The sequence below is a fragment of the Oryctolagus cuniculus genome, chromosome 6 (genome assembly GCF_051225735.1).
Source record: "Oryctolagus cuniculus isolate XC-2025 breed Fujian yellow rabbit chromosome 6, ASM5122573v1, whole genome shotgun sequence".
Lineage (NCBI taxonomy): Eukaryota > Metazoa > Chordata > Mammalia > Lagomorpha > Leporidae > Oryctolagus > Oryctolagus cuniculus.
Genome location: NC_142872.1, coordinates 112,524,194 through 112,548,277, shown reverse-complemented (window position 1 = coordinate 112,548,277; position 24,084 = coordinate 112,524,194). Strand labels below are relative to the sequence as shown.

The 24,084-nt window shown below is 37.2% G+C and overlaps 1 protein-coding gene across 1 annotated transcript in view; it reads left to right on the top strand.

Annotated features, from left to right (window-relative positions):
- Positions 1 to 24,084, top strand: part of CNGB3 (cyclic nucleotide gated channel subunit beta 3) — a 164,843-nt gene that overhangs the window by 71,370 nt on the left and 69,389 nt on the right. The window contains exons 6-10 of the mRNA XM_002710676.6: positions 448 to 656; positions 10,261 to 10,311; positions 13,784 to 13,870; positions 17,911 to 17,975; positions 18,710 to 18,832. Coding sequence (XP_002710722.4) covers positions 448 to 656; positions 10,261 to 10,311; positions 13,784 to 13,870; positions 17,911 to 17,975; positions 18,710 to 18,832 — 535 coding nt within the window. The remainder of the gene's footprint in view (positions 1 to 447; positions 657 to 10,260; positions 10,312 to 13,783; positions 13,871 to 17,910; positions 17,976 to 18,709; positions 18,833 to 24,084) is intronic.

Genomic DNA, 24,084 nt, shown 5'->3' with positions numbered 1-24,084 from the left:
TTTGCCTGGGCGGGGTCCCCTTGATTCTCCTTGAGTTTCCCATTTTCTGATACAAACTTAAGGGAACTTCAAAAAATTCATGGGGAATGGGATTAAAAGACACATTTACTCAGATGAAAAAAGAAATTTAAAGTCCATGCCCATTTTTTTCCATAAGACACATTTTCCATGAGCTTCTTGAAGACCCCTTGTAGTGCAGTTACCCGTGGGGACAGACGGAGTGTCCGGGAGACAGGCAGGAAACCGTCCGCTGCTGAAGACTTAAGGTCACTTAGCATCCCTTGTGCCCAGCTCCAGAAGCAGAACTGTGTTGAATCGTTAGCAGAGCCTCTTAAACAAAGTGCTTCCTTCCAAAGGGTAGTGCATCAACTTCACCAAAGAAAACAAGAGAATTCTCTAAATGTGTATTCCATGCCATTTGGATAACTCCAGTTGTTGTTTTCCTAGATCGACTCTATCTCCTGTGGCTCTTGCTAGTCACCCTTGCCTATAACTGGAACTGCTGGCTTATACCACTGCGCCTGTTCTTTCCATACCAAACACCAGAAAACACAGGCTACTGGCTCATTACAGACATCGTGTGTGATGCCATCTACCTCTGTGACCTGCTGTTAATCCAACCCAGACTCCAGTTTGTAAAAGGAGGAGAAATAATAGTAAGTGAACTTCAGAAAATGCAGAAACTTACAAATGAACACTGATTGGATACAAAGGTAAATGAACAACATTGTTTTATTTAACGCTGACTGGCTGCCTCCACATGGATGAGTCTTTAACCACAGGAAGCCATCAGTAATAATAATAATGATAATACAATAACACAAACCCCTCTTTGAGCCTTAGTTCCTGACCTTTACAATGGGAATAACAAGAGTGCCTGCACAGTACTGAGAGACAGATGAAACGAACAGTGCCTAAAGCTGTATCTGCTGCATAGGCAATTAGTAGGAAATGTTAACTATCATTGTTTTAGTTAATTTTATCATAATGCCTCACTCAAAACTTTAAATGAAAAAGGCGTTATTAGCCCAATTTGCAGATAAGGAAACTGAGGTTTGGAGAAGATAGGTGTTCTGCTGAAGGTATGAAATTAGAAAGTAGCATAGCCAGGCCTTACCTCCAAAATCATGCTAATTCAAGTTGTCATGTTTTTCAGAATATGGTAATTTTTGAAAATACAGATATACTACCAAGTTTGAAATGTTAAAGTCATACACATATTCACTAAAAATTATTTTTAAAATGTATGTATTATCAAATAGAAAAGAACAATTTATCTTCCTCTAATAATCAAGCCTCAAATAGCCTGAGAATCAGTTATTTCATATTACCCCTCAACATTATTTTTTAATTTTTACTTATTAGAGAGGGAGAGAGACAGAGAGTCAGAGACAGAGAGGTCTTCCATGTATAGTTCCCTCCCCCACATGCCAACAACAGCCAGGGCTGGGCCAGCCTGAAGCCAGAAATCAGGAACTTCAGCCAGGTGAGTCGCAGGTTCCAACCACTCAAACCATCATCTTCTGCCTCCCAGGAGATGCATTTGCAGAAAGCTGGAATCAGAAGTGGAGCCAGGACTTCAATGCAGGCATTCTCATTTGGGATGTTGGCATCCCTGCCAGCATCTTAATGACTGTGTCAAATGTCCACTTCATTTTTAAGTAAGTCAGCTGTTATTTCATCAAAAACTACTCAACTTTCTTACAAGATTGCCAGTTTTGTTGGGACACATCCTGTATCTTGTTTATCCTGATATAGTCAGAACTGAGCAGTACCTGCACACAGTACAGAAATCAAGTTCAAAGTTTTAGAGCTGGACACTTTGATAAAACCTAATGTAATGAGCATAGCTGTTGTGACCTTTGCAATCCATATAGATTCACTGTACTATCTAATATGGTGACCATTAAGCACATTTGTCTATTCAAAATTAAATTTGAATTAATTATAATTAAATAGCTTTAAAAATTCAGGTCTCTTAGCCACACTATTTGTATTTCTATCATTCAACAACCACATGGGCTAGTGACTACCATGTTGAACAGTGCAGATTTCCACCATTGCAAAACATGCTTTTTAAGTAATACTAAGGGACCAGTACTGTGATGTAGCGGGTAAAGGCCGACACTAGTAAAGGCCGCAGCCTGAAGTGTTGACATCGCACATGGATGCCAATTCAAGTCCTGCCTGCTCCACTTCCTATCCAGCTCTCTGCTATGGCCTGGGAAAGTAGCGGAAGATGGCCCAAGTGCTTAGGCCCCTGCATCCACATAGGAGACCTGGAAGAAGGTCCTGGCTCCTGGCTTTGGATGGGTACAGCTCTGGCTATGGTAGTCATCTGGGGAGTGAACCAGTGGATGGAAGATTCTCTCTCTCTCTTCCTTCCTTCCTCTCTCCCTCCCCCCTCTCTCTCTCTCTCTCTCTCTCTGCCTTTGCCTCTCTATAACTCTGCTTTTCAAATAAATAATAAATAAATATTTTTAAAAAGGATATTTAAAATAAATAAATAAATAGAACTAAAAGGGAATGAGGGATTAAAGAGCCACCAACATCTCCATTAAGAGATCCAAACCACAGAGAAGGAGCCATACACCTTGCAGATGTATGCAAATCACAGCACACAGAAAACCACCCCCATTGTTCTGTTCCGTTTGTGTTGTTCTTTAATTAATATGGTATCCTCTGGTCTCTTTTCATGCTTCACATTCCTAATTTCCCATGATCAAATGCAGTGACATTACCTCAGAAATGGCATTCTTGCCCTTAGGAGAAAATGTCTTCTCTTGGATTTATTCTAAGTATTGAGGGAATTTCACAATCAATCCAAAGACAGGAACAGAAAAAAATGTTTTCACAAGCACATATACTAGTCAGAGCCTCTGCTACTCCCCTGCTTCCTTAGCGAATTGGAAGAATGCAGCTTTTCTGACTGACATCCATGGTGACATCTTTCTCAAGTCCCATCAAGATAACACAACACATCTCCTGATGTCAGAACAGGAAGAGCCGACTGGCCGAGCATCTGGTACCTTAGGTTCATATATATTTTTGGAGAAAAGAGATAGGTTCCTTATCATCCTGAATGTTTTCTTTTGAAAAATCTTTTTGATCTTAAATTATCAAAAAGCTGGAAGTAATAGCTGTGGTTATTTTTTCTTTTAAAAAAATGTGTTTTCTGGGAAATATCCTCTATATTTGAAATATTTGCTACAGAGAAAAAATCAAAGTAAGAGCCAAAACTGTAGCAAAAACCTATTCAAAATACTCTTCTGGTGGACTTCAGAGCATTAGTTAACTCACCAGCACTATCCCCAGAGCTCACTGGCAGCTTGATGAATGATGATGATGGGGAACAAATAAGAAGTAAACAACACACAAAAAAGAGCACTAATTTCAACCTCCATTAGATGCACAAGAGGGGAGAAAATCAATGTTTGACAAATGGAAAATGACAAAATCAGTAAAGGGAGACTTTTATTTCCAATTTTCTGAGAGGCCTTTGCACACAACAGAGTGTTAAGACCAAGAAAAATAACCAATGAAAACACATTCAATGGGCTCTATTTAAAATGCATTATCACAAGCTACAAATATAGAGCAGGAACTAATTGTTTTGTTTGTTCAAAAGAAATTTAATGATTTCTTTCATTTAGAGTAGTTAGTTTTAGCCTTTGAAACTTGATTACATTTTGGTCCACACTATGCATATTGAGTACCCAACCTAAAGGTTTCACTGCATTTCACAATTCTTTCTGCCTTTGACGTATACACCAAATTACTCATTCACTTGGTCATCATACACTTATTCAATACCTACACTTGCCAAGCAGGTACACTTACCTACTTTATGTATTTATTAATAATTCCTGCACCAGAGTTAGAGAATAGAAATGTCAATTTCTCAAGTCCTTGAGACAATGAACATAAAACAGCCACAAAAGAGGAAATTAGGAGGGTTCATGAGTTGTCTATTGCCTTTATAGATAAGGTCTTTCTTCTGAAAGTGATGCTAAGTTAGAAGAGAGAATTTTGAACCCAGTATCAACAGAAAAGTTTCTAGTCTGTAATTTCCTGATAGGAGAAATTGAGTTGGAAAGGACAGTGGCAATTATTTAAATACTGGATGCTCGCATCCACAGCTCTTTGCTGAATTACCCACAAGTATCTGTAGAAATGCTCAATGCCCTCTAGTGACAGTCCCTTAGCCTTCCTGTACAGTCAACTGGTTTTGGTGCTTCGTGTTTTCTAATACTGTTTATAAATTGACCTGAAGAAAATTAACTACTGTTTTGTCTCTGGCCCATACAGTTTACTCATACTTCTGTTAATTAATTTTGTTAAATAATGGCTAATGATGATATAAAAAAGAAACAGAGGCCAGCATTGTAACATAGCAGGTAAAACTCCTGCCTATAATGCTGGTGCCCCATATACAAACAAGTTTCTGTTCCAACTGCTCCACTTCCATTCCAGCTCATGGCTAATCACAAGGACAAAGAAGTAGAAGATGGCACAGGTGTTTCAGCCTCTGCCACTCATTTAGGAGACCCAGATGAAGCTCCTGGCTACTGTTTAAAACTGGTCTCTCTCACTCTCTCTCTCTCTCTCTGATTTTCAAAATAAATCAATCAAAAAAGAGAAACAAAATGATCAAGATCAAATTCCACTTATGAAATGTGTTAATACCATTACTTGAAGAAAGTAAACTTATCCTTTCATTGAGCACAACCTTGTTGACCCATAAAATGAGGATAGTAGAGCCCATATCATAAACCTATTATGAAGACTTAATGAGACAGTATCAATACCTGGCCTCTAGAAGAGCACAGTAAATTCTCAAATGAGTTAAACAAATAATGTCCTCTTGTCTCCAATGTCTGTAGTTCTCTTTCTTCCCTGATAATAGCTCTTTGAGAGTAGGAACCTGTCTAAGCTAGGAATTCAAAGAGTATACCCAACATATTTTTAAAGAAGTGAATGAATGAAAGTCTTCATTCAAAGGTTTTCTTTCCTTGAATAATTATTTAATCTGATTTATAGTTTTTCAGATGAAATTATTGTTGAAATACTTCTCTTATCTGTAAAAGCATGGAACTGTTCAGCAGAAGAAGGAAATATTCCAACACCTCAATAGAGCTTATTCAAAGAACATCTATGGCAAAAGGATTTAAGTGGAATTAGCATGTCCTTCCCAAAGCTAGCCTCCCCTAAAGAAATGTTGCCTGCATAATTAAGAACCTTAAAGGCGAGATAGAGGATTAGATGGGGTGACATTTAAAAAGAAGTGCTTAATTGTTAGCCATGAGTGTGCTGGTCCTCATAAGGCTAATGATGCCAAATTTGGTGTTCTATAAAAGAGGGATTTTAAGATCAATAGATGCTACTTTCATTTAATCTAGCAAATTTTGGCTCCATTTATATTTATTCAATCATAGGGTCATAGGCCACTCTGAAAATAAAGGGATAAATGAACCAAAAACATTCTTCCTGTGTAAGGGATAGAAAGTACTGAATTAACTTAATATCTAAGTACTTGAAATATGTCTGTCTGTCTGTCTCATGAGAGCTGTAAAAGTCTGTCTGATTTTGTTTAAGTTCAGTACATTATTTGTAATTCTATCAACATGAATTTATACCTGCCTGTGGCTCAGTAAGCTATTGTGTTTCACAGTAACAATCATTGAATTAGTGCATCTTCCATATTTTCAAATACATTTCTATAGAATGTAGTATGTGTATGTAGGTTAAAACTCTTACCTAAAGGGAGGGGAATTAACAATCTTTAACATTCATCAGTATTTTAAAACTTTTGAACTTAAATGTCCTGGATGATACTTGTTAAATAACACTGCTTCCATGTGTCAAAATTAGAATGCATCAGTCAGGTATTTAGCATATAGAAAATTCTCTCAAATATATAACTGAAAAATATGAATGTAAACCCTAATATTAGTATTAATTCTTTTCAGTGTGAATACTAACAAATGATTCCCTGTTCACATGTCACTTATCACACATTCACTGAGCACCTATAATGTGTTAGACACTAATAGGAGCTTAGGAAACAAAGGACAAAGATAAGGACCATACTCTCTAATAGGGTGCACATTATGAAGTATAGACAGAAAAATGGTGACTTTTATGTTGTGAGTGTTAACAAAAGTGAACCCAAGTGCTGGGGAAAATGATGAAATTGATATGAGAGAGGAAAGAAGCAGCAGGGAGTTCAAAGATGGCAGAAAGGGAGGAAGCTTATTGCTCTAGTCTAGGGGAAGGTAGCATTAAAAAAGGGGAGAGAGTATAATCTCAGGGAAGAGTTAGGGAGAAAACTCCAGAGGAAACTCCATGCAAACTGGAGGGACACTGTGGATCTACATGAAGGGTGTGGACATGCACAACTCAGGACCCCAGCAGCCAAGAGCCTCAGCACCAGGTTTGGAGAATAAGGTGAGACCAGAATGTGGCATCCCAAGCCACCTGCAATAAAGCTGCAGGAAGAGCCTGGCATGAGTCAGGCTTGGAGCCCTGTTGGGGACAGTGTACCTGCCAACCTAAAGAAAACAAAGGGTAGGCACATTTCTCTTTCTCTGACCACCCAGAACCAGTGTCCTGTAACTAGCCGAGAGAGGAAGGGCACCATTTTGGACAAACATTAACAGCTGTGACAGGTCATGTCCATTCACCCAGCAACCAGCCAAGGGGGAACACCTGAGTCTCGCTGGGAGCACTGACAAGGGGCTGGGTGCTCATGACTATGGGAGCCTTATGTGCTGGGACAGACTATAAAAACATTGTGGCTATGTGGAAGGGCACAGGGTGTGGCTGGAACTTTGGACAATCACTGTGGGCAGCTCCACATGCTCAAGGCTCCCTGAGGAGTGTGAGGTGAGGGTCATTGCTGCAGGATCAGTGCTCACACCAATGACTGCATGGGTCCTCTGTGTGGTTCTTATGGCAGCACGGATGAATATTGTATCCATAGGGTTAGTGTCTAGCCATTGGTCTCCTCTGAGGAGAGAAGGTGAGCATGAGAATGACAATAGAGAACAAACCTTCCCTCTGATAAAGTAAGAAAAAGAGAAAGAGAGAGAGAGAGAAAGAGAGAGATTTACCACATCCAATTTGGATGTCCCTTAGACACTTCCCTCATTCTGGGGCACTGAACACAGCTTCCTGTCTACACCCAGCACACACTTCTGGGCATTCACTGAAAGGACAGACTCTTCACTAAGCCACAGAGGAATATTACAAAGATAAAAGGCATCACAGGAAAAAAAAACAACAACAACAAGTATCTCCACAAATGCCTCATAATAAACACAGCAATTCAAGAAACAAGAATAAGGAAGACAACATAATGCCCCCAAAAGAACGTAGCACTTCAATACTAGAAGGTAATGATGAAGAGATTGAAGAAATCTCAGAAACAGAAGTCAAAAATTGATTGTAGGATTATGTAGAAGTAATCAAAAGCAAATCCATGAACTAAAGAAATATGTACATGACATGAATGAAAACTTTTCCTATGAAATTGAAATTTTAAAGAGAAATCAAAACTAAATATTAGAAATGAAGAATTCAATAGAACAAATAAAAATGTAGTGGAAAGCCTTAAGAACAAACTCGATGAATCAGAAGAAAGAGTATCCAAGTTAGAAGACAAATCTGGAAATTTTACAGTCAGAAAAGAAGAAGAAATCAGAAAACTGAAACACAGAGTTGGAGATTGATGGGATACTATCAACTGACACAACATACAGGCCTTAGGAGTTCCTGAAGGTATGAAAAGGGAGAATGGACTAGAAAGTCTTTTTAGCAAAACAATTACAGAAAATATGGCTAATTTAGAGAAAGGGACATCCAGTACAGGAAGCAAATAGAAATCCTAATAGACATGACCAAAAAAGATCATCACGATACACCATAGTCAAACTTTCCACAGTAAAACATAAAGAAAAGATTCTATAATGTGCATGAGAGAAAATCCAGATTACTTTCAGAGGTTCTCCAATTACACTCACAGCTGATATTTCATCAGAAACTCTACAAGCTAGGAGAGAATGGCAAGATATATTACATGTCTTAAGAGAAAAAAAACTGTCACCCACAATACTGTACCCTGCAAAGCTTTCATTTATGTATGAAAGTGAAATAAAGACATTCCATAACAAATAGAAATTGAAAGAATTTTTCAACATTCATCCAGCCTTACAAAAGATGCTTAAGGATGTGCTGCACAAAAAACACAGGAACATGGTCATCACTATGAAAGCAGGTAAAGGCAAAAAATCTCCCAGAAAAACTACAAAGAAAATCCACAATAAATAATAGGAATATTTATGGAAAAATGTCAAAGCCAAGTCATTATTTATCAATAGTCACCTTAAATGTAAATGGCCTCAACTCTCCCATTAAAAGACACAGACAGGCTGAATGCATTAAAAAAAAAAAAAAAAACTTATCTACTTGTTGCCTACAAGAAACACATCTCATCAACAAAGATACGTGCAGACTGAAAGTGAAAGGATAGAAAAATATATTCTATGCTAACAGAAACCAAATATGAGCTTGTATGGCCATTCTAATATCAGAAAAAATAGACTTTAACACAAAACTCTTAAAACAAAGAAGGGCACTATGTAATGATTAAGGGTTCAATTCAACAGGAAGATGTGACTATTATAAACATATATGCACCTAATTACAGTACACCTGGCTACGAAAAGAAATGTTAGTGGATCTAAAGGGAGACATAGACTACAATACTATAGTAATGGTGAACTTCAGTACTCCATTTTCTAAAATTGGCAGAACAAGACAGAAAATAAGCAAGGAAACAACAGAGTTAATCGATACTATAGACCAAATAGATCTTACGTATATCTACAGAATTTTGCACCCTATAGCCACAGAAAAGACTTTCTTCTCACCAGTACATGGAACATTCTCTAGGATAGAACACACACAGGCTATAAAGTAAATCTCAGCAAATTCAAAAAAATCAAAATTGTACCATACACCTTCTCTGACCACATGGAATGAAACTTGAAATCAACAATTCAAGAATCTCTGGAACATATGCAAACACATGAAGACTGAACAGCATGCTTCTGAATGAAAAGTGGGTTATTGAAGAAATCAAAAAAGAAATAAAAATTTTGGAAATGAGTGAAGATGACAATACAACATATCAAAGCTTATGGGATTCAGCAAAAGCAATGTTAAGAGGAGCATTTATAACCATTGGCACTATCTTTATACAGTTTCTAAACAAAATCAACCCACTCCCCAGATTACCATTTAATTGAGTGGATTTATTTTAAATAAATAATATAAGAAATCTACATACTGAAGCCTACACTGTAGCATAGAGATCTAAGCCACCACCTGTGCCAGCATCCCATTTGGGAGCCAGTTCAAGTCCCAGTTGCTCCACTTCCAATCCAGCTTATTGTTAATGCACTTGGGAAAGCAGTGGAAGAAGGCTCAAGTACTTGGGCCCCTGCTGCCCAGGTTGGGGACTGGAAAGAAGCTCCTGGCATTTGGCTTTGGCCTGGCCCAGCCCCAGTCATTGCAGCCATTTGGGGAGTGAACCAACAGATAGTCGCTCTCTCTCTTTTACTTCCTATTCCTCTTCCTCTTATTCTTCCTCTGCAGCTGCTGCTGCTGCTGCTGCTGCTGCTTCTCTCTCTTTCTTTCTCTCTCTCTCTCTCCCTCCCTCCCACCCTCCCCACTTCCCTCTCTCCCTCTCTCCCTCCCTCCCTCCCCACCTCTCTCTCTCTCTCTCTCTCTCTCTCTCTCAGCCTTTCAAATGAATAAGTAGGTCTTCAAAAAAAGTTTTTTTAAAAAAGTAATCTATGTATCATTTCAACATTTGGTGAATTTCATAACAATATTCTAAGTAGTATACAGGCTCCTCCTGGATGTGATTTTTAAGAGGTCATTGTGGTCATTGTCTTAAAGGAATGAGAGAAATGGAAAGAAGTCAATTGTGACCAGATTTCCATCGGTTGAGGGTAAATGTGAGGGAATGAAGTAAAGCAATCTAAGTGACTCTCAAGAAGCTTGACTATGACAAACAATGGGGAAATCACAAAAATAAAACAAAAGCCAAGGAAGATTTTCTGTTTTCAATGTGAGAGGATGGAGCAAATTTATAGGATAAGGTCAGAAGGAACTATTAGAATTAAAAAATGTTTTAAAGTGAAAATATAATGGCTACAACTGGCTAAAATTAATTAAAATATAAATATATTTCAGGTGGATTCAAATGAGCTAAAGAGACACTACAGAAGTTCTACAAAATTTCAGGTGGGTGACTGAGAAATAAATCCAAAACAGTTCACATAATCCATTATTTTGACATTCAATCCCATCTATAGATTTCTGCAAGCAAGTGACCTTCCTTTGTAACAATATTCATTCACATGAAGTGTTATCAGACAATGGCAGACCTGAAGTTTTTGATTCTCAATCATTTCATGATATATTTCTTTGTATATGTACATGGGTAATCCAACATAAAGGTCTTTATTAAGCAGAAAAAAGTAAGTAAATGACCACACTTAAATTCCAATTTAAACATCAGTAAAGAAGTATAGGCTATACTTTGTCTTTCCCACAGAGTTCCAGCTTCCAATTCATGTCATATGATGGTGTAAAAATCTGTCAAATTCTGCTTCTGCTCCTTATTAATAGCAGCAACAGACAGCAGAAAAGGGACCATTGGTTCAAGAACATGATAGCTTCCTGTCTTTGAATGATAATATAGTCTGGGCTTCATCACCCATAATTACTTATAAAGTGCTTTCGCATCTTACATTTGTTCTCCTAACTATGAAACATAGGCAAAGATTGGGGGTTATCCAAGGTTACTGCATCTGTCTAAGTGAACTCCAGATCTAATGCAAGAACATTTTAGTGGCCTTAAACTTTGTTTAAAAATATCCAAATCTGGGTTAGAATACAAAATTGTCCCTACTGGAGATCTACAGTGATTAAAATTCTTTCAGTCCCTTCTTATCTCCAATTAATTTCCACTGCTAAAAATCACCACATACTTAGGCATATTCATAAAAGATCCACAGTACTTTGATGAATTTTACAAAGTGTATGAATAGTTTTAGTTTTTTTAAGTACCACAAAGCTTGTTCCAAACTCTTAATTACTTTCTTCAGTTTGAATAAGAGGGAAATTAATATCTTTAAGTTTATAAATATAAAATTTTACATTTATTTAATTATAGTCACTCCTTTTAAATATCATTAGCACATCCTGCCTGTCTTACAGCATTGTGTTACAGTTATTTTTTACAGTTATTTTTGTGCTTGGTTATTGCACTATTAGATTCTTAACTTCTGATCCTGTTTGAACCCCCACATACTTTGAAAGGTGCCCTGTACAGAGTTTATTGCTGGTCAATACTTAATTCATCTTTGTACCATTCAATGAGAAATAAATGGTCACCATCTATACAAATCTGTACCAGTGCATTGATATTAGAAAAACTGTTGACTGCATAAAGAAGTCAAATGGCAAGGTGTGGGGGAGGGCTGACATTTGGCACTGAGGTCAAAATCTGCTAGGGACATCTGTATTCCCCTATCAGAGTGCCTGGTTCAAGTTCTGGCTCCTTCACTTCTGATCCAGCTTACTGATAATGCGTACTTTGGGAGGTAGCAGGTTATGTCTCAAGTACCTGAATCCTTGCCACCCATGTGAGAGACCCAGATGGATTTCCAGTCTCCTGGCTTTAGTAGGCTTTTGGAAAATGAACAAATAGAAAAAAAGATCCCTGTTTCTCTCTCTCAAATAAAATGAAAATGTACAAAAAAAGGAAGGTGGCAAGTGGGGAGTTAGGCAATTGGATAGAAGATCATGAAGATTTGAGCCAGAAGGTGTGGATTCTGGGGTAGCACTAAAAAAGTCAACAACTCCATGCTTCTGCTTACTTGTTTGTAAGAAATGAACTTAGTATCTGTTCTATAAACCTTTCAGCTAGATACAATAATTAGTATGTATAGTATAAAACCAGTGAGGTTTCATATATGATGCAATTCCTAAAAAAAATAGCAAATTATTTATACTAGCTAATCTGGCTAATTCAAACTACAAGTTCCACATCTATTCAATGGCAGTAGACTTTCATATATGATGCAATTCCTAAAAAAAATAGCAAATTATTTATACTAGCTAATCTGGCTAATTCAAACTACAAGTTCCACATCTATTCAATGGCAGTAGACTTTGAAATTCTGTTACAGAATTAATTATCTCAACTCAGCATCTCATATGTGGGGGCTTACAAGATGCATCTAATTGTTTTAGGGTATTATAATTTTTTTAAAAGACTCTTTTTTTAAGATTTATTTATTTATTTGAAAGTCAGAGTTACACAGAGAGAGAAGGAGAGGCAGAGAGAGAGAGAGGTCTTCCATCCACTGGTTCACTCCCCAATTGGCTGCTTTCCCAGGTCATAGCAGAGAACTGGATCAGAAGCAGAGCAGCCAGGACTCGAACCAGCGCCCATATGGGATGCCAGCACTATAGGCGGGAGCTTTACCCGCTATACCACAGTGCCAGCCCCAGGATATTATAAATTTTTAATGGACCTTATTTTTCAAGAACCCATAAAATGTAATGAAGATGGATAACTTCATAAAAGAATTTGTCTTTTCAATCAGGGAAGTATGCAAGTGTTGATGTCATTTCATAATTATCAGAATATTAGAAGAGCTGAATAATTGAAATATATGACAAATTTAAAGTACATATTTTTAGCAATAATATTGGTTTCAATACCTTTACCCATCTGGGCTACTGATTAATCATGAATAGGACTGATTTCTTTCTTCTCCTCTCTCTTATCCTGCACAATCTCTTATAGATATTTTTCATAACAAGTTATTGGCAGTAAAAGTCTAAAGTAGACAGTAGCAGAAGAGCCTGTATGAACCACAACAATATAATCCACTCTGAAACACTGAAGAATTGGCTGAAACACAGAAATATATTACCACAGTGAATGTGCCACAGTTTCAAATAAAAACAAGAAGGATTTGATTTTCAGCCCAAGAGTCCCATGTTTAAAAGTCTATTAAAATGGGGCCGGTGCCGCGGCTCACTAGGCTAATCCTCCGCCTAGCAGCGCCGGCACACCGGGTTCTAGTCCCGGTCGGGGCGCCGGATTCTGTCCCGGTTGCCCCTCTTCCAGGCCAGCTCTCTTCTGTGGCCAGGGAGTACAGTGGAGGATGGCCCAGGTGCTTGGGCCCTGCACCCCATGGGAGACCAGGAGAAGCACCTGGCTCCTGCCTTCGGATCAGCGCGGTGTGCGGCCACAGCGCGCCAGCCGTGGCGGCCATTGGAGGGTGAACCAACGGCAAAGGAAGACCTTTCTCTCTGTCTCTCTCTCTCACTGTCCACTCTGCCTGTCAAAAAAAAAAAAAAAAAAAGTCTATTAAAATGTATTTCTATATTAGCCACCATACCATCACTGAAGTGTATGTGACAACAAATATCCCAGCAAATGCAGTGCCCAAGGAAAGATCAGATGCATGAAGGTAGAAATGAAATATACTGGACGCAGACTACAAAATAGTGCTTTTGTTTTCTTTGTGCTTATATGCTTTTCAGTGGCATCATGTGTAATTAACTAAAGCAATTCTGGATTAAACAACAAGTAATTCATTGTGACTGCTCAGCTTTTACATATATCGATGTAAATCAATCCAAGCCAAAGAAAGCATGTAAAAATAACATAATTGTGGATGTGTTCTCCCAACAGTTGGATGTCGCATCAATAATACCATTTGACGTTTTCTACCTCTTCTTTGGGTTTAACCCGATTCTTAGAACAAATAGGATATTAAAGGTAAGATAACTATATTTAATTGACTTTCCCTTACAACAACGGAAATCTTAAAGCAATTTTAAATATCTTAAACTTAGCAGTATTCTTAATGTTTTCCCAAACTGTCCTCCATTTTTCCACCTTATCAGTGCTATGAATTGTCTAAAATAAGTGAAGGAAAAATATCATTACTTCCACTCATAAAAGTTGTTTCTTGTTATATCTCATATTTTTTGGAATCTAAAATAAGAATGTCATTGTACTTATAACAAATAATTATAATTACAAATGAGTAAGGTGTAATTTTTATTTTTTTCCATTTGTCCTTTTTTACCAGTTATTGAATGTCTTACATATGGGCTATAAAATGAGGAAGCAGATTGCCTCTAAGTTGTCTTATTCATCTAAAAGTCAATAATTTTAGGAAAGTGGAAATGTAGTTTTGCATCATAAAATTGCGTATACACTTGAATCCAACTAACATGTACATCAAGAGGGAACTAGTTAAGTATATTGAGGGTCATCTACATAATAGAATATTTTATAGCTTTAAAAATAATAAAGAGGAAGTTTTAGATGTACTGGTTTAGGAAGACCACCAAGGTAAATAACCAAGTAAAAACAAAGAAACAGTTAGTTATAGAACAGTTTATTCAACAATGTTATCTTAAGAAATGAGAAAAATATTCAATTCTTTGATATTTACATAAATACTGAAAGGCAAAGACAATTTATTTGAATTAATAAAAGTGGTTTAGCTAGGCTGGGAAGGGAAGGCACAAAGGAACATCAATGTAGACAGGGGCAAGAGTAAGAGTAAGATTTTTGGTTTTGACCTATGAAAATGTCTTATCTATTCAAAATGATTCCAAGCTTTATAACTCATATGTCCATTGGGTACCTAAAAAGAATTTGAGGAAGTCAGAATTTAAAATTTAATATAAATCTTTAATTATAACTTATATTTCCAAAGGCAATCTTCTTTAAACAACACAAAGCTTTCAAGATATGTTGAATTTAAGTTGATTATCTCTTGCAGCTTGAGAAGACAAGCCAGCACAGCCTGGTGACATGGCAGACCCTGAAAGCAATAAGCACCTCAATAGCTACAATTTGCTGAATACACACTTGGGTCTACATATTTTGCTAAAACTTTATATTCATTATCTCAATGATTCCTCCCAAAAAGTTCATTTTAGAGATAAGGAGAATTATGAAAAAAATCTATCCAGTCACACTGCTGATGAGTGTGTGTATCTGGACTCTATCACGTATTTATCTGATTCCGAATTCTTTATTATAATCAGATTGACAGATCAACCTACAATTTTTCCTAGTGAAAAGGGCCCTTCCCCCTATTTCCATACATGAACAATTGCCCCAGAAACTTTTGTTTTGACTGTGAAATCCAGTGGGAGTAGAAATTGAGGCAGAAGACATTGTTCCTGGAAGATTAGGGTCTGGCTGTCCCCTCATCAGATTTCTGGTCTCACATGGAAGTTTGAGATAGCATTTACTCAGAGAAAACCAATTCTTAGATAGATTCCTATCAGTTTGGAAATTTGTCTGGCATTGTAATTAAGCTTATAAGATGCCAATTCTTTATACCCAATCCCTATAAACCCAAGGTGTCTAAAAGCCCCATCTAGTGATTTTCTTAAAATAGAGATCCTGAAAATAAACATTGAACTTCTTTTGGCAGTTCTATAATCCAGTCATTTCACTTATGTATGAGGCTATCTCTCTAGTGCACAATTCTCCATGATAAATATTTATCATTTGTCTCTAAGTTATAAATGAGAAAATAAATTAAGAATATGAATGTTCTCTAGAGAGAACACAAATTTTAAACATGTCTTTGTGTAACTTCTATTGAGAGAACAATAAATTAAATTGAAACTCCCATAATCTGAACATTTAAGGGACATTTTTCCTGCTCAGAAATTCTGGAAAAAACAAATAATTTGTGCATACCTTTTTATATTCACATAAAATTAATCATTACTATTATATATCCTATTTTTTAATTCCAAATGAACTAAGGCAGTCATATTTACACTGAGTAAAACTTTGAAGCAATCAATAAGGTCCCTTCTTTTTTTTTTTTTTTTTTTTTTTTGAGATTTACAAAGGTTTATTAGAGTCGAAGACCTCCAGCCAGAGTGGCATGGAGGGGGGCTTCCAAGAGAGGAAAATGCCCAAAAGGCTCCATAGCATCCCAATTTTTAAGTATAATTTCAAAGGGAAAAAGAAAAAACTTGACAATCAGATTGGCATTCTGGGGACAAAAACCCATCAAAAGACCTGATTTACAATTCTCCATCCTGTTTGCCCTGCTCATGACAAAATAAAAAACCATCCAGAAGGGTGGGATAGGTAACTTGTTTTCAAGATAAGCTATAAGATCAGGAAGAGCTCCCTTGCTATTCTCATGGTAAATTTGGAGATTCTGAAGGAAGGAGTGTGACCTGTTTGTTCTTGCTAAAGATAACATTTGGGGGGAAGGAAGCAAATATTTTATACCCCAAATTCTATTGGAACCACCCTGACTACCTATCAACCCATCTGACTCCTCATATCCCTAGCTTAACATGAATGGACCCTAACATCTGTTAGGGGGGACTGGATGATGATGGCTCTGGCTGCTTCATGCTGAAACAGGGCATCTTTGGGGAGGGGAGTCAAGACAAGATCCCTTCCATCTGTAAGAGCCTATCAATCTAAGTACACTGAGTGTACACACATTACACTATTAGAAGACATGTTCTCTTACTGTCCTCACTTTATAGATAAGAGAGTCAAGGTATAGAAATGGAAAGAGAATTTTCCAAGGTCAGCTGCAGGGATAGGACTGACATTTGGTTCTTGATTTCATGTTCTTACTCCTGTTTCATGCTGCCTATATTAATAAAAGAGGAAGTAGAGTTATGAAGTCAGTAAGATTGAAGATGAAAGTAGAAGAAAGCATGTAAATTACTTGAGGGGAATAGCGACTCTGTTGATATCTTCAAAAAATGTCAAAAACATCTAGCAAACACAATATAGTTATGTGTAGCAGAACAGTTTCATCAGCAATGGACCATATATACAATGGTGGCTAGAACAAAAAGCTTCCATGTAGAGTTGGCTCTGCCATCTAGGTTTGCGAAATTACTGTATGATATTTACACAATGAAATCACCCAGTATTGCATTTCTCAGAACCCATCCCTGTTGTGAAGTGATACATGACTATACTTACTGGACTTTAAATTCTGTAGAAACAAATACACATTTAAGGGCTGGTGCTGTGGTGCAGCAGGTTAAGCTGCCAGCAACACCAGCATCCCATATAGGCAGCAGTTCAAATCCTGGCTGTTCCACTTTCAATCCAGTTCCCTGCTAATGCACCTGAGAAAACAGCAGAAAATGGTCCAAGTTCTTGGGCCCCTGCACCCGTATGAGAGACCTGAAAGATATTCCTGACTCCTGGCTTTGGTCTGGCCCAGCTCCAGCTATTGCAGCCAACTGGGGGTGAACCAGCAGATGAAAAATCAATCTCTCTCTCTCTCTCTCTCTTTTTTCCTTTCTGTCTCTGTAATTCTGCCTTTCAAATAATATAAATAAATCTTTAAAAATATAAAAAAATTTACTGCACTTTGCTTAAAAATAATGCTAATGTAGAGGAATAGGACTTCATACATATTTATGACTACAGGATATTATACATTTCCTCTTTTACTTATAGTTGGGGGAGAATGAGACTTTAATTATTATAAAATAGAGTCCTATATGCTTTTTTTGAGTCCTATATGCTTTTAAAAAGAACAAGGCAAGAAATGTTTTCTAAACTTGACTCTCAACAAGCATTACAAGTAAAACTATAACTAGATGGTAGAAACAAAGCAAAAAGTTTACTACGACACTAAAATAGATTGCTCAGAAGAAAATACCACAAAATAGAAACTTGTTTAAAAAAAGAATAAAATTATTTTCAGTAACAAAATATGTTTCCTATAGTTTAAATAGATGTTTGTTCATACTAACATACTTTTGGATTTCTTTTGCTTGTTTTCTATGTAGTACACTTCATTTTTTGAGTTTAATCATCACCTAGAATCTGTAATGGACAAAGCATATATCTACAGGTAAAGTATATTCAATGTATTTGGGAATGGGGAGAAAGCAATGGTAAACATTTTAAAGTGCACTTAAGAGGAATATGAGCATCCAGTTCAAGGTAAGGGGGTAATTTAAGATTTGTGCTATGTAAACTATAGGGATACATTCTAAAACAGATATAGACATTTCAAGTAAGTTAAAAGTATGAGAAGTATATCAGATTTTAGAACACTGAACTTAAAAAGATATGATTTATTATATGCTTCATGCAAAACAAGAGGAGATAAATGTGCTATTTCACAAGTCAACTTTACATGTCTCTCATGACAATTCATTCCTAATCTGAATTTCATTCATTTGCTCTCCTGAGCTTCCCTCGCACAGAGACCGCCAGTCACAGTTCATCAGAGCATCAAGTCCCATGAGCTTTCCACAGAGATCCAGCTAAATCAGCCTGGCGTGTTTTATGGGACTCAAAGTGGAGAGTGACCCTTGAGGCATGTCTTTCACAGAGTTGACTCATACCATCTGTGAAAGAGAGGAAGAGTTTTTTTCTTACACTCTGTCAGTCCCAGTCAAGACATGGTAGTAAGAAAACATGCACTGGCACTATCACATGCTACCATGCTAATGAGAGATAACAGTTCACAAACTTAAAGCAAGGGAGTCCAGATGAGACTTCAAGGAAAACAAAACGTTAAAATAGGCTATATTCCAGAAACAACATGAATACTAACTTTGTATTTATTCTCACCAACAGAGTCATTCGAACAACTGGATACTTGCTGTTTATTCTGCACATTAATGCCTGTATTTATTACTGGGCTTCAAACTACGAAGGAATTGGCACAACTAAGTGGGTATATAATGGTGAAGGAAACAAGTAAGTTCTAATTTGAAAAGAAGGTTTTAATGATTCTTCTAAATTTTCTGCCTCAGAGTTTGAATTTTCTTTAGCCTGTGGTTTTTTTTTTTTCAACTGTGTATCACAACCCACTCATAAAGTTTCATAAGTGAAATCATTTCAGTAAGTCAGTATGTTTTTAAATAAAAAAAAAGTAGAAAAGGATAGAATTGAAAATAGACGGTAGAAGTGTGCAAAGGTGTGTGTGTGTGTGTGTGTGTGTGTGTGTTGTGCATGCTTCACTGACCTGTGCAATGTACTTCATCTTAATTATGATCCAAAAAGTTTGAAAGCCTCTGCTTTAGACAACTGAAGAGTAAGGCAACTTTTAGTAACTCCAATGCTGATTGTTGGTAATGAACAATGTTAATTATTTAAAGGGCAGGTGCAGTGGCTAATTGGTTTACTACTGAAGGGTTTTATGGGTTTATGAGTCAGCCATAACCAGTAACTCAATTAAACATTTAGAGAGTAACAAGGATCATAAATTAGACTTGACAATTAGGTATGCAAATGTCCCAGGAATAGAGAAGATCATTTGAAAAATTTAGTACAGTAGAATCAGGACTCAGTACTGGCAACTGGGTTGCTTAATACCAAAATTTCCTTTTGCTGGATAAAAGTGTCTGACATAAAATAGACTCCACTAACTCTCTGCTTCAGTGAAATGACATTGAACATATTATAAGGCAATGTCCTTCCTGGAAGAAAGCAGACCCAGCATTGTTTGAAGGGCAGCTCACAGCAGCCTTGGGTTGTAGAGCAATTATAGGATACAGCAAAGAAAGTGAAAACGGCTTACAAAGAGCATCTTTTATACTTTTAACCAGACTGATTTTAAAGAATTTAAAGTATGAAAAACCACACATAAACACACACACACATACACAGAAAATCTCTTTCTAGAAAGATTAAAGTCAAAACTATAAGTTTATAACCAAAATTACTTTAAAAGCAATCTTGTGAATTTGTATTTACTTTGATATAAATAAGGATATCAACTATATTAAAAGTTATCTAAAAGTGGTGGTACCTGTGTCTGATAAATATTTTTATCAGATTAGTAAAAAATACAGATTGCATCAGAACACCTTCCAGAAAAAGTAGAGCTACCTCCCTTTTCACTCCTGGACATCTCTCTGCAGACTTTCTTTGGAATCTCTCTTAATCCCAGTGCCTAGAACAGCATTAAGTAACTAAGAGAAAACAGACATCAAGTATGTAAAGAAAACAAAAAGAGGCAAGGAATGATAAAAAAGAAAGGAATAGTCAAATATTTAATATAACAAGAAGAAAGAAATATCACCTTCAACCCATAAGAAACTAAACTGTGCTAATGTTTTTTAACTTTTATTTAATAAATTTAAATTTCCAAAGTACAACTTTTGAATTATAATGGCTTTTCCCCCCCACCCACCCGCAACCATCCCATCTCCCACTCCCTCTCCCATACCATTCTTCATCAAGATTCATTTTCTGGGGCGGGGGGGAAGCCATTATAATCCATAAGCTGTACTTTGGAAATTTATATTTAATAAATAAAAGTTAAAAAAAGATTTTCAATTATCTTTATACACAGAAGAAAATCAATTTAGTATATACTAAGTAAAGATTTCAACAGACTGTACCCACACAGAAACACAAAGTATAAAGTACAGTTTGAGTACTAGTTATGCTGTTAATTCACACTGTACAACACATTAAGGACAGAGATCCTCCATGGGGAGTAAGTGCACAGTGACTCCTGTTGTTGATTTAACAATTTGACACTTTTGTTTATGGCATCAGTAATCACCTGAGGCTCTTGTCATGTGCTGCCAAGGCTATGAAAGCCTCTTGAGTTCTCCAACTCAGATCTGACATAGACAAGGCCATATTCAAAATGGAAGTTCTCTCCTCCCTTCAGAGAAAGGTACCTCCTTCTTTGATGGCCTGTTCTTTCCACTAGGATCTCACTCACAGATATCTTTCATTTAGGTTTTTGGTGTTTTTTTTTTTTTTCCACAGTGTCTTTGCTTTCCATGCCTGAAATATTCTCATGGGATCTTCAGCCAGATCCAAATGCCTTAAGGGCTGATTCTGAGGCCAGAGTGCTATTTAGGACATCTGCCATTCTAAGATTCTGCTGTGTATCCTGCTTCCCATGTTGAACTGTTCTCTCCTTTTTAATTCTATCAGTCAGTATGAGCAGACCCTAGTCTTCTTTATGTGATCCCTTTGAGTCTTAGACCTATCATTATGACCAATTATGGACTGAAACTGATCACTTTGACTAGTGAGATGACATTGGTACATGCCACCTTGATGGGATTGAATTGGAATCCCCTGGCACATTTCTAATTCTTCCATTAGGGGTAAGTCCAATTGAGCATGTGCTGAAATATACATCTCCTCCCTCTCTTATTCCCACTCTTGTATTTAACAGGGATCACTTTTCAGTTAAATTTAAACACCTAAGAATAATTGGTTGTTAATTACAGAGTTCAACCAATGATGTTAAGTAGAACAAAAAAATACTAAAAGGAATAAAGTGTAAGTTGTCCCTCGAAAGTCAGGACAAGGGCTGATCAAAACATTGTTTCACATGCTGTTCATTTCACTTTAACAGGTTTCCTTTTTGGTGCTTGGTTAGTTGTCACCGATTAGAGAGAACATATGATATTTGTCCCTTTGGGACTGGCTCAATTCACTCAGCATGATGTTTTCCAGATTCCTCCATTTTGTTGCAAATGACCGGATTTCATTGTTTTTGACTGCTGTGTAGTATTCTATAGAGTACATGTCCCATAATTTCTTTATCCAGTCTACTGTTGATGGGCATTTAGGTTGATTCCATGTCTTAGCTATTGTGAATTGAGTTGCAATAAACATTGAGGTACAGGCATCTCTTTTATTTGCCAATTTCCTTTGGGTAAATTCCAAGGAGTGGAATGGCTGGGTTGTATGGTAGGGTTATATTCAGGCTTCTGAGGAATCTCCAGGCTGACTGCCATAATGGCTTTACCAGTTTGCATCCCCACCAACAGTGCGTTAGTGTCCCTTTTCCCCACATCCTCGCCAGCATCTGTTGGTAGATTTCTGTATGTGAGCCATTCTCACTGGGGTGAGGTGAAACCTCATTGTGGCTTTGATTTGCATTTCCCTGATTGCTAGTGATCCTGAACATTTTTTCATGTGCCTGTTGGCCATTTGGATTTCCTCTTTTAAAAAATGTCTATTGAGGTCCTTGACCCATCTCTTAAGTGTGTTGTTTGTTTTGATGTTGTGGAGTTTCTTGATCTCTTTGTGGATTCTGGTTATTAAACCTTTATCGGGCCAGCGCCGTGGCTCAATAGGCTAATCCTCAACCTAGCGGCGCCAGTGCCCTGGGTTCTAGTCCTGATCGGGGCACTGGATTCTGTCCCGGTTGCCCCTCTTCCAGGCCAGCTCTCTGCTATAGTCCGGGAGTGCAGTGGAAGATGGCCCAAATATCTGGGCCCTGCACCCGCATGGGAGACCAGGAGAAGCACCTGACTCCTGGTTTTGGATCAGTGTGATGCGCTGGCCGCAGTGCGCTGGCCACGGCAGCCATTGGAGGGTGAACCAATGGCAAAGGAAGACCTTTCTCTCTGTCTCTCTCTCTGTGTCCACTCTGCCTGTCAAAAAAAAAAAAAAAAAAAAAAAAAAAACTTTATTGGTTGCATAATTTGCAAATATTTTTTCCCATTCTCTTGGTTACCTCTTTACTTTCCTGACTGTTTCTTTTGCAGTACAGAAACTTCTCAATCTGATGCAATCCCAATAGTTAATTTTGGTTTTGACTGCCTGTGCCTCTGGGTTCTTTTCCAAGAAGTCTTTGCCTGTTCCTATATCTTGTAGGGTTTCTCCAATGTTCTCTAATAATTTAATGGTGTCAGGTCGTAGATTTAGATCTCTAATCCATGTTGAAATGATTTTTGTGTAAGGTGAAAGGTAGGGGTCTTGCTTCATGCTTCTGCACGTGGAAATCCAATTTTCCCAGCACCATTTATTGAATAGACTGTCCTTGCTCCAGGAATTGGTTTTAATGTGCTAATGTTTTAGAATTCTAATTTCATCTATATTATATACCAGATATATCCCAGGACTCTCCTGTGAAATACAAGATAAACTACTTGCTTAATTTTTGTTGTATAATTGTTGTTGTTAGTTGTTATATAATGCATTTCTAGATTAATTACTTTACATTTTTTGACTTCTGAGTTATATAGAAAGAAGACTCTCCAAAGGCTGAAAAAAGAGCAGTATGATAGAGTGGGTGTTTGGCATTCAGTTAAGATGTAGCCTGGGACACCTGCATTCCATATCAGAGTGCATAGGCTTGGATCCTCACCCTACGTTCAATTCTAGCTTCCTATTGTTGCTCACTCTGGAGGTAGCAAGTGATGGCTGAGGTAGTCGAGTCCCTTCCAACCCCATGGCAGACCCCGACCGAGTTCCTGGCTCTTGGCTTTGCCAGCCCTGGCGATTATGGACATTGGAGGAGTGAAGATGAACAGGGAAGATCTTTCTATCTCTCTCTCTGCCTTTCAATAGAGTGAATGAATGAATGATTTTTAAGTGTGTATTGAAAACTGGAGTAAGGTAGGGAATAAATGTGAAGTTACTGAAGAACAGAAATAAAAAATGAATAAGAAAACTTAAAAATAAATTCAGGGGTAGTTAAGATGCTGCTCGAGATGACTGCATTCTATTCTGGACTGTCTGGGTTTGAGTCCTGGCTCCAGTCTTCTTCTTTTTTTTTTTTTTAATTTCATTCAAGTTATAGAAGTTTCATGTATTTCCTATACAGATTTAGGAATATGGTAATACATCCCTCCCTCCCACCCATACTTCAACACTTCTTCCTCTTCTCTCTCCCATTCCCACTCTTAATTTTCACAGAGATCTACTTTCTGTTTACTTAATGATCATAAGGTTAACCATACACTAAGTAAAAGTGTTCAATAAATAGCGTGAAGGAAAAAAAATCACGGTTCCTCAGTAGATGAGAAAAGGAGTGTAAAAAATCATCAAATCTCAAAATGTCCATTTCACTCCAATACATTACATTTTAGGTACTCTATTAGTTATCCCTGATCACAGAAAACATGATACCTGTATTTTTGGGATTGGCTTATTTCACTAGGTATAATGGTTTCCAGTTGCATCCATTTTATTGCAAAAAAACAAGGTTTCATTTTTTTTACAGCTAAGTAGTAATTGATAGTGTA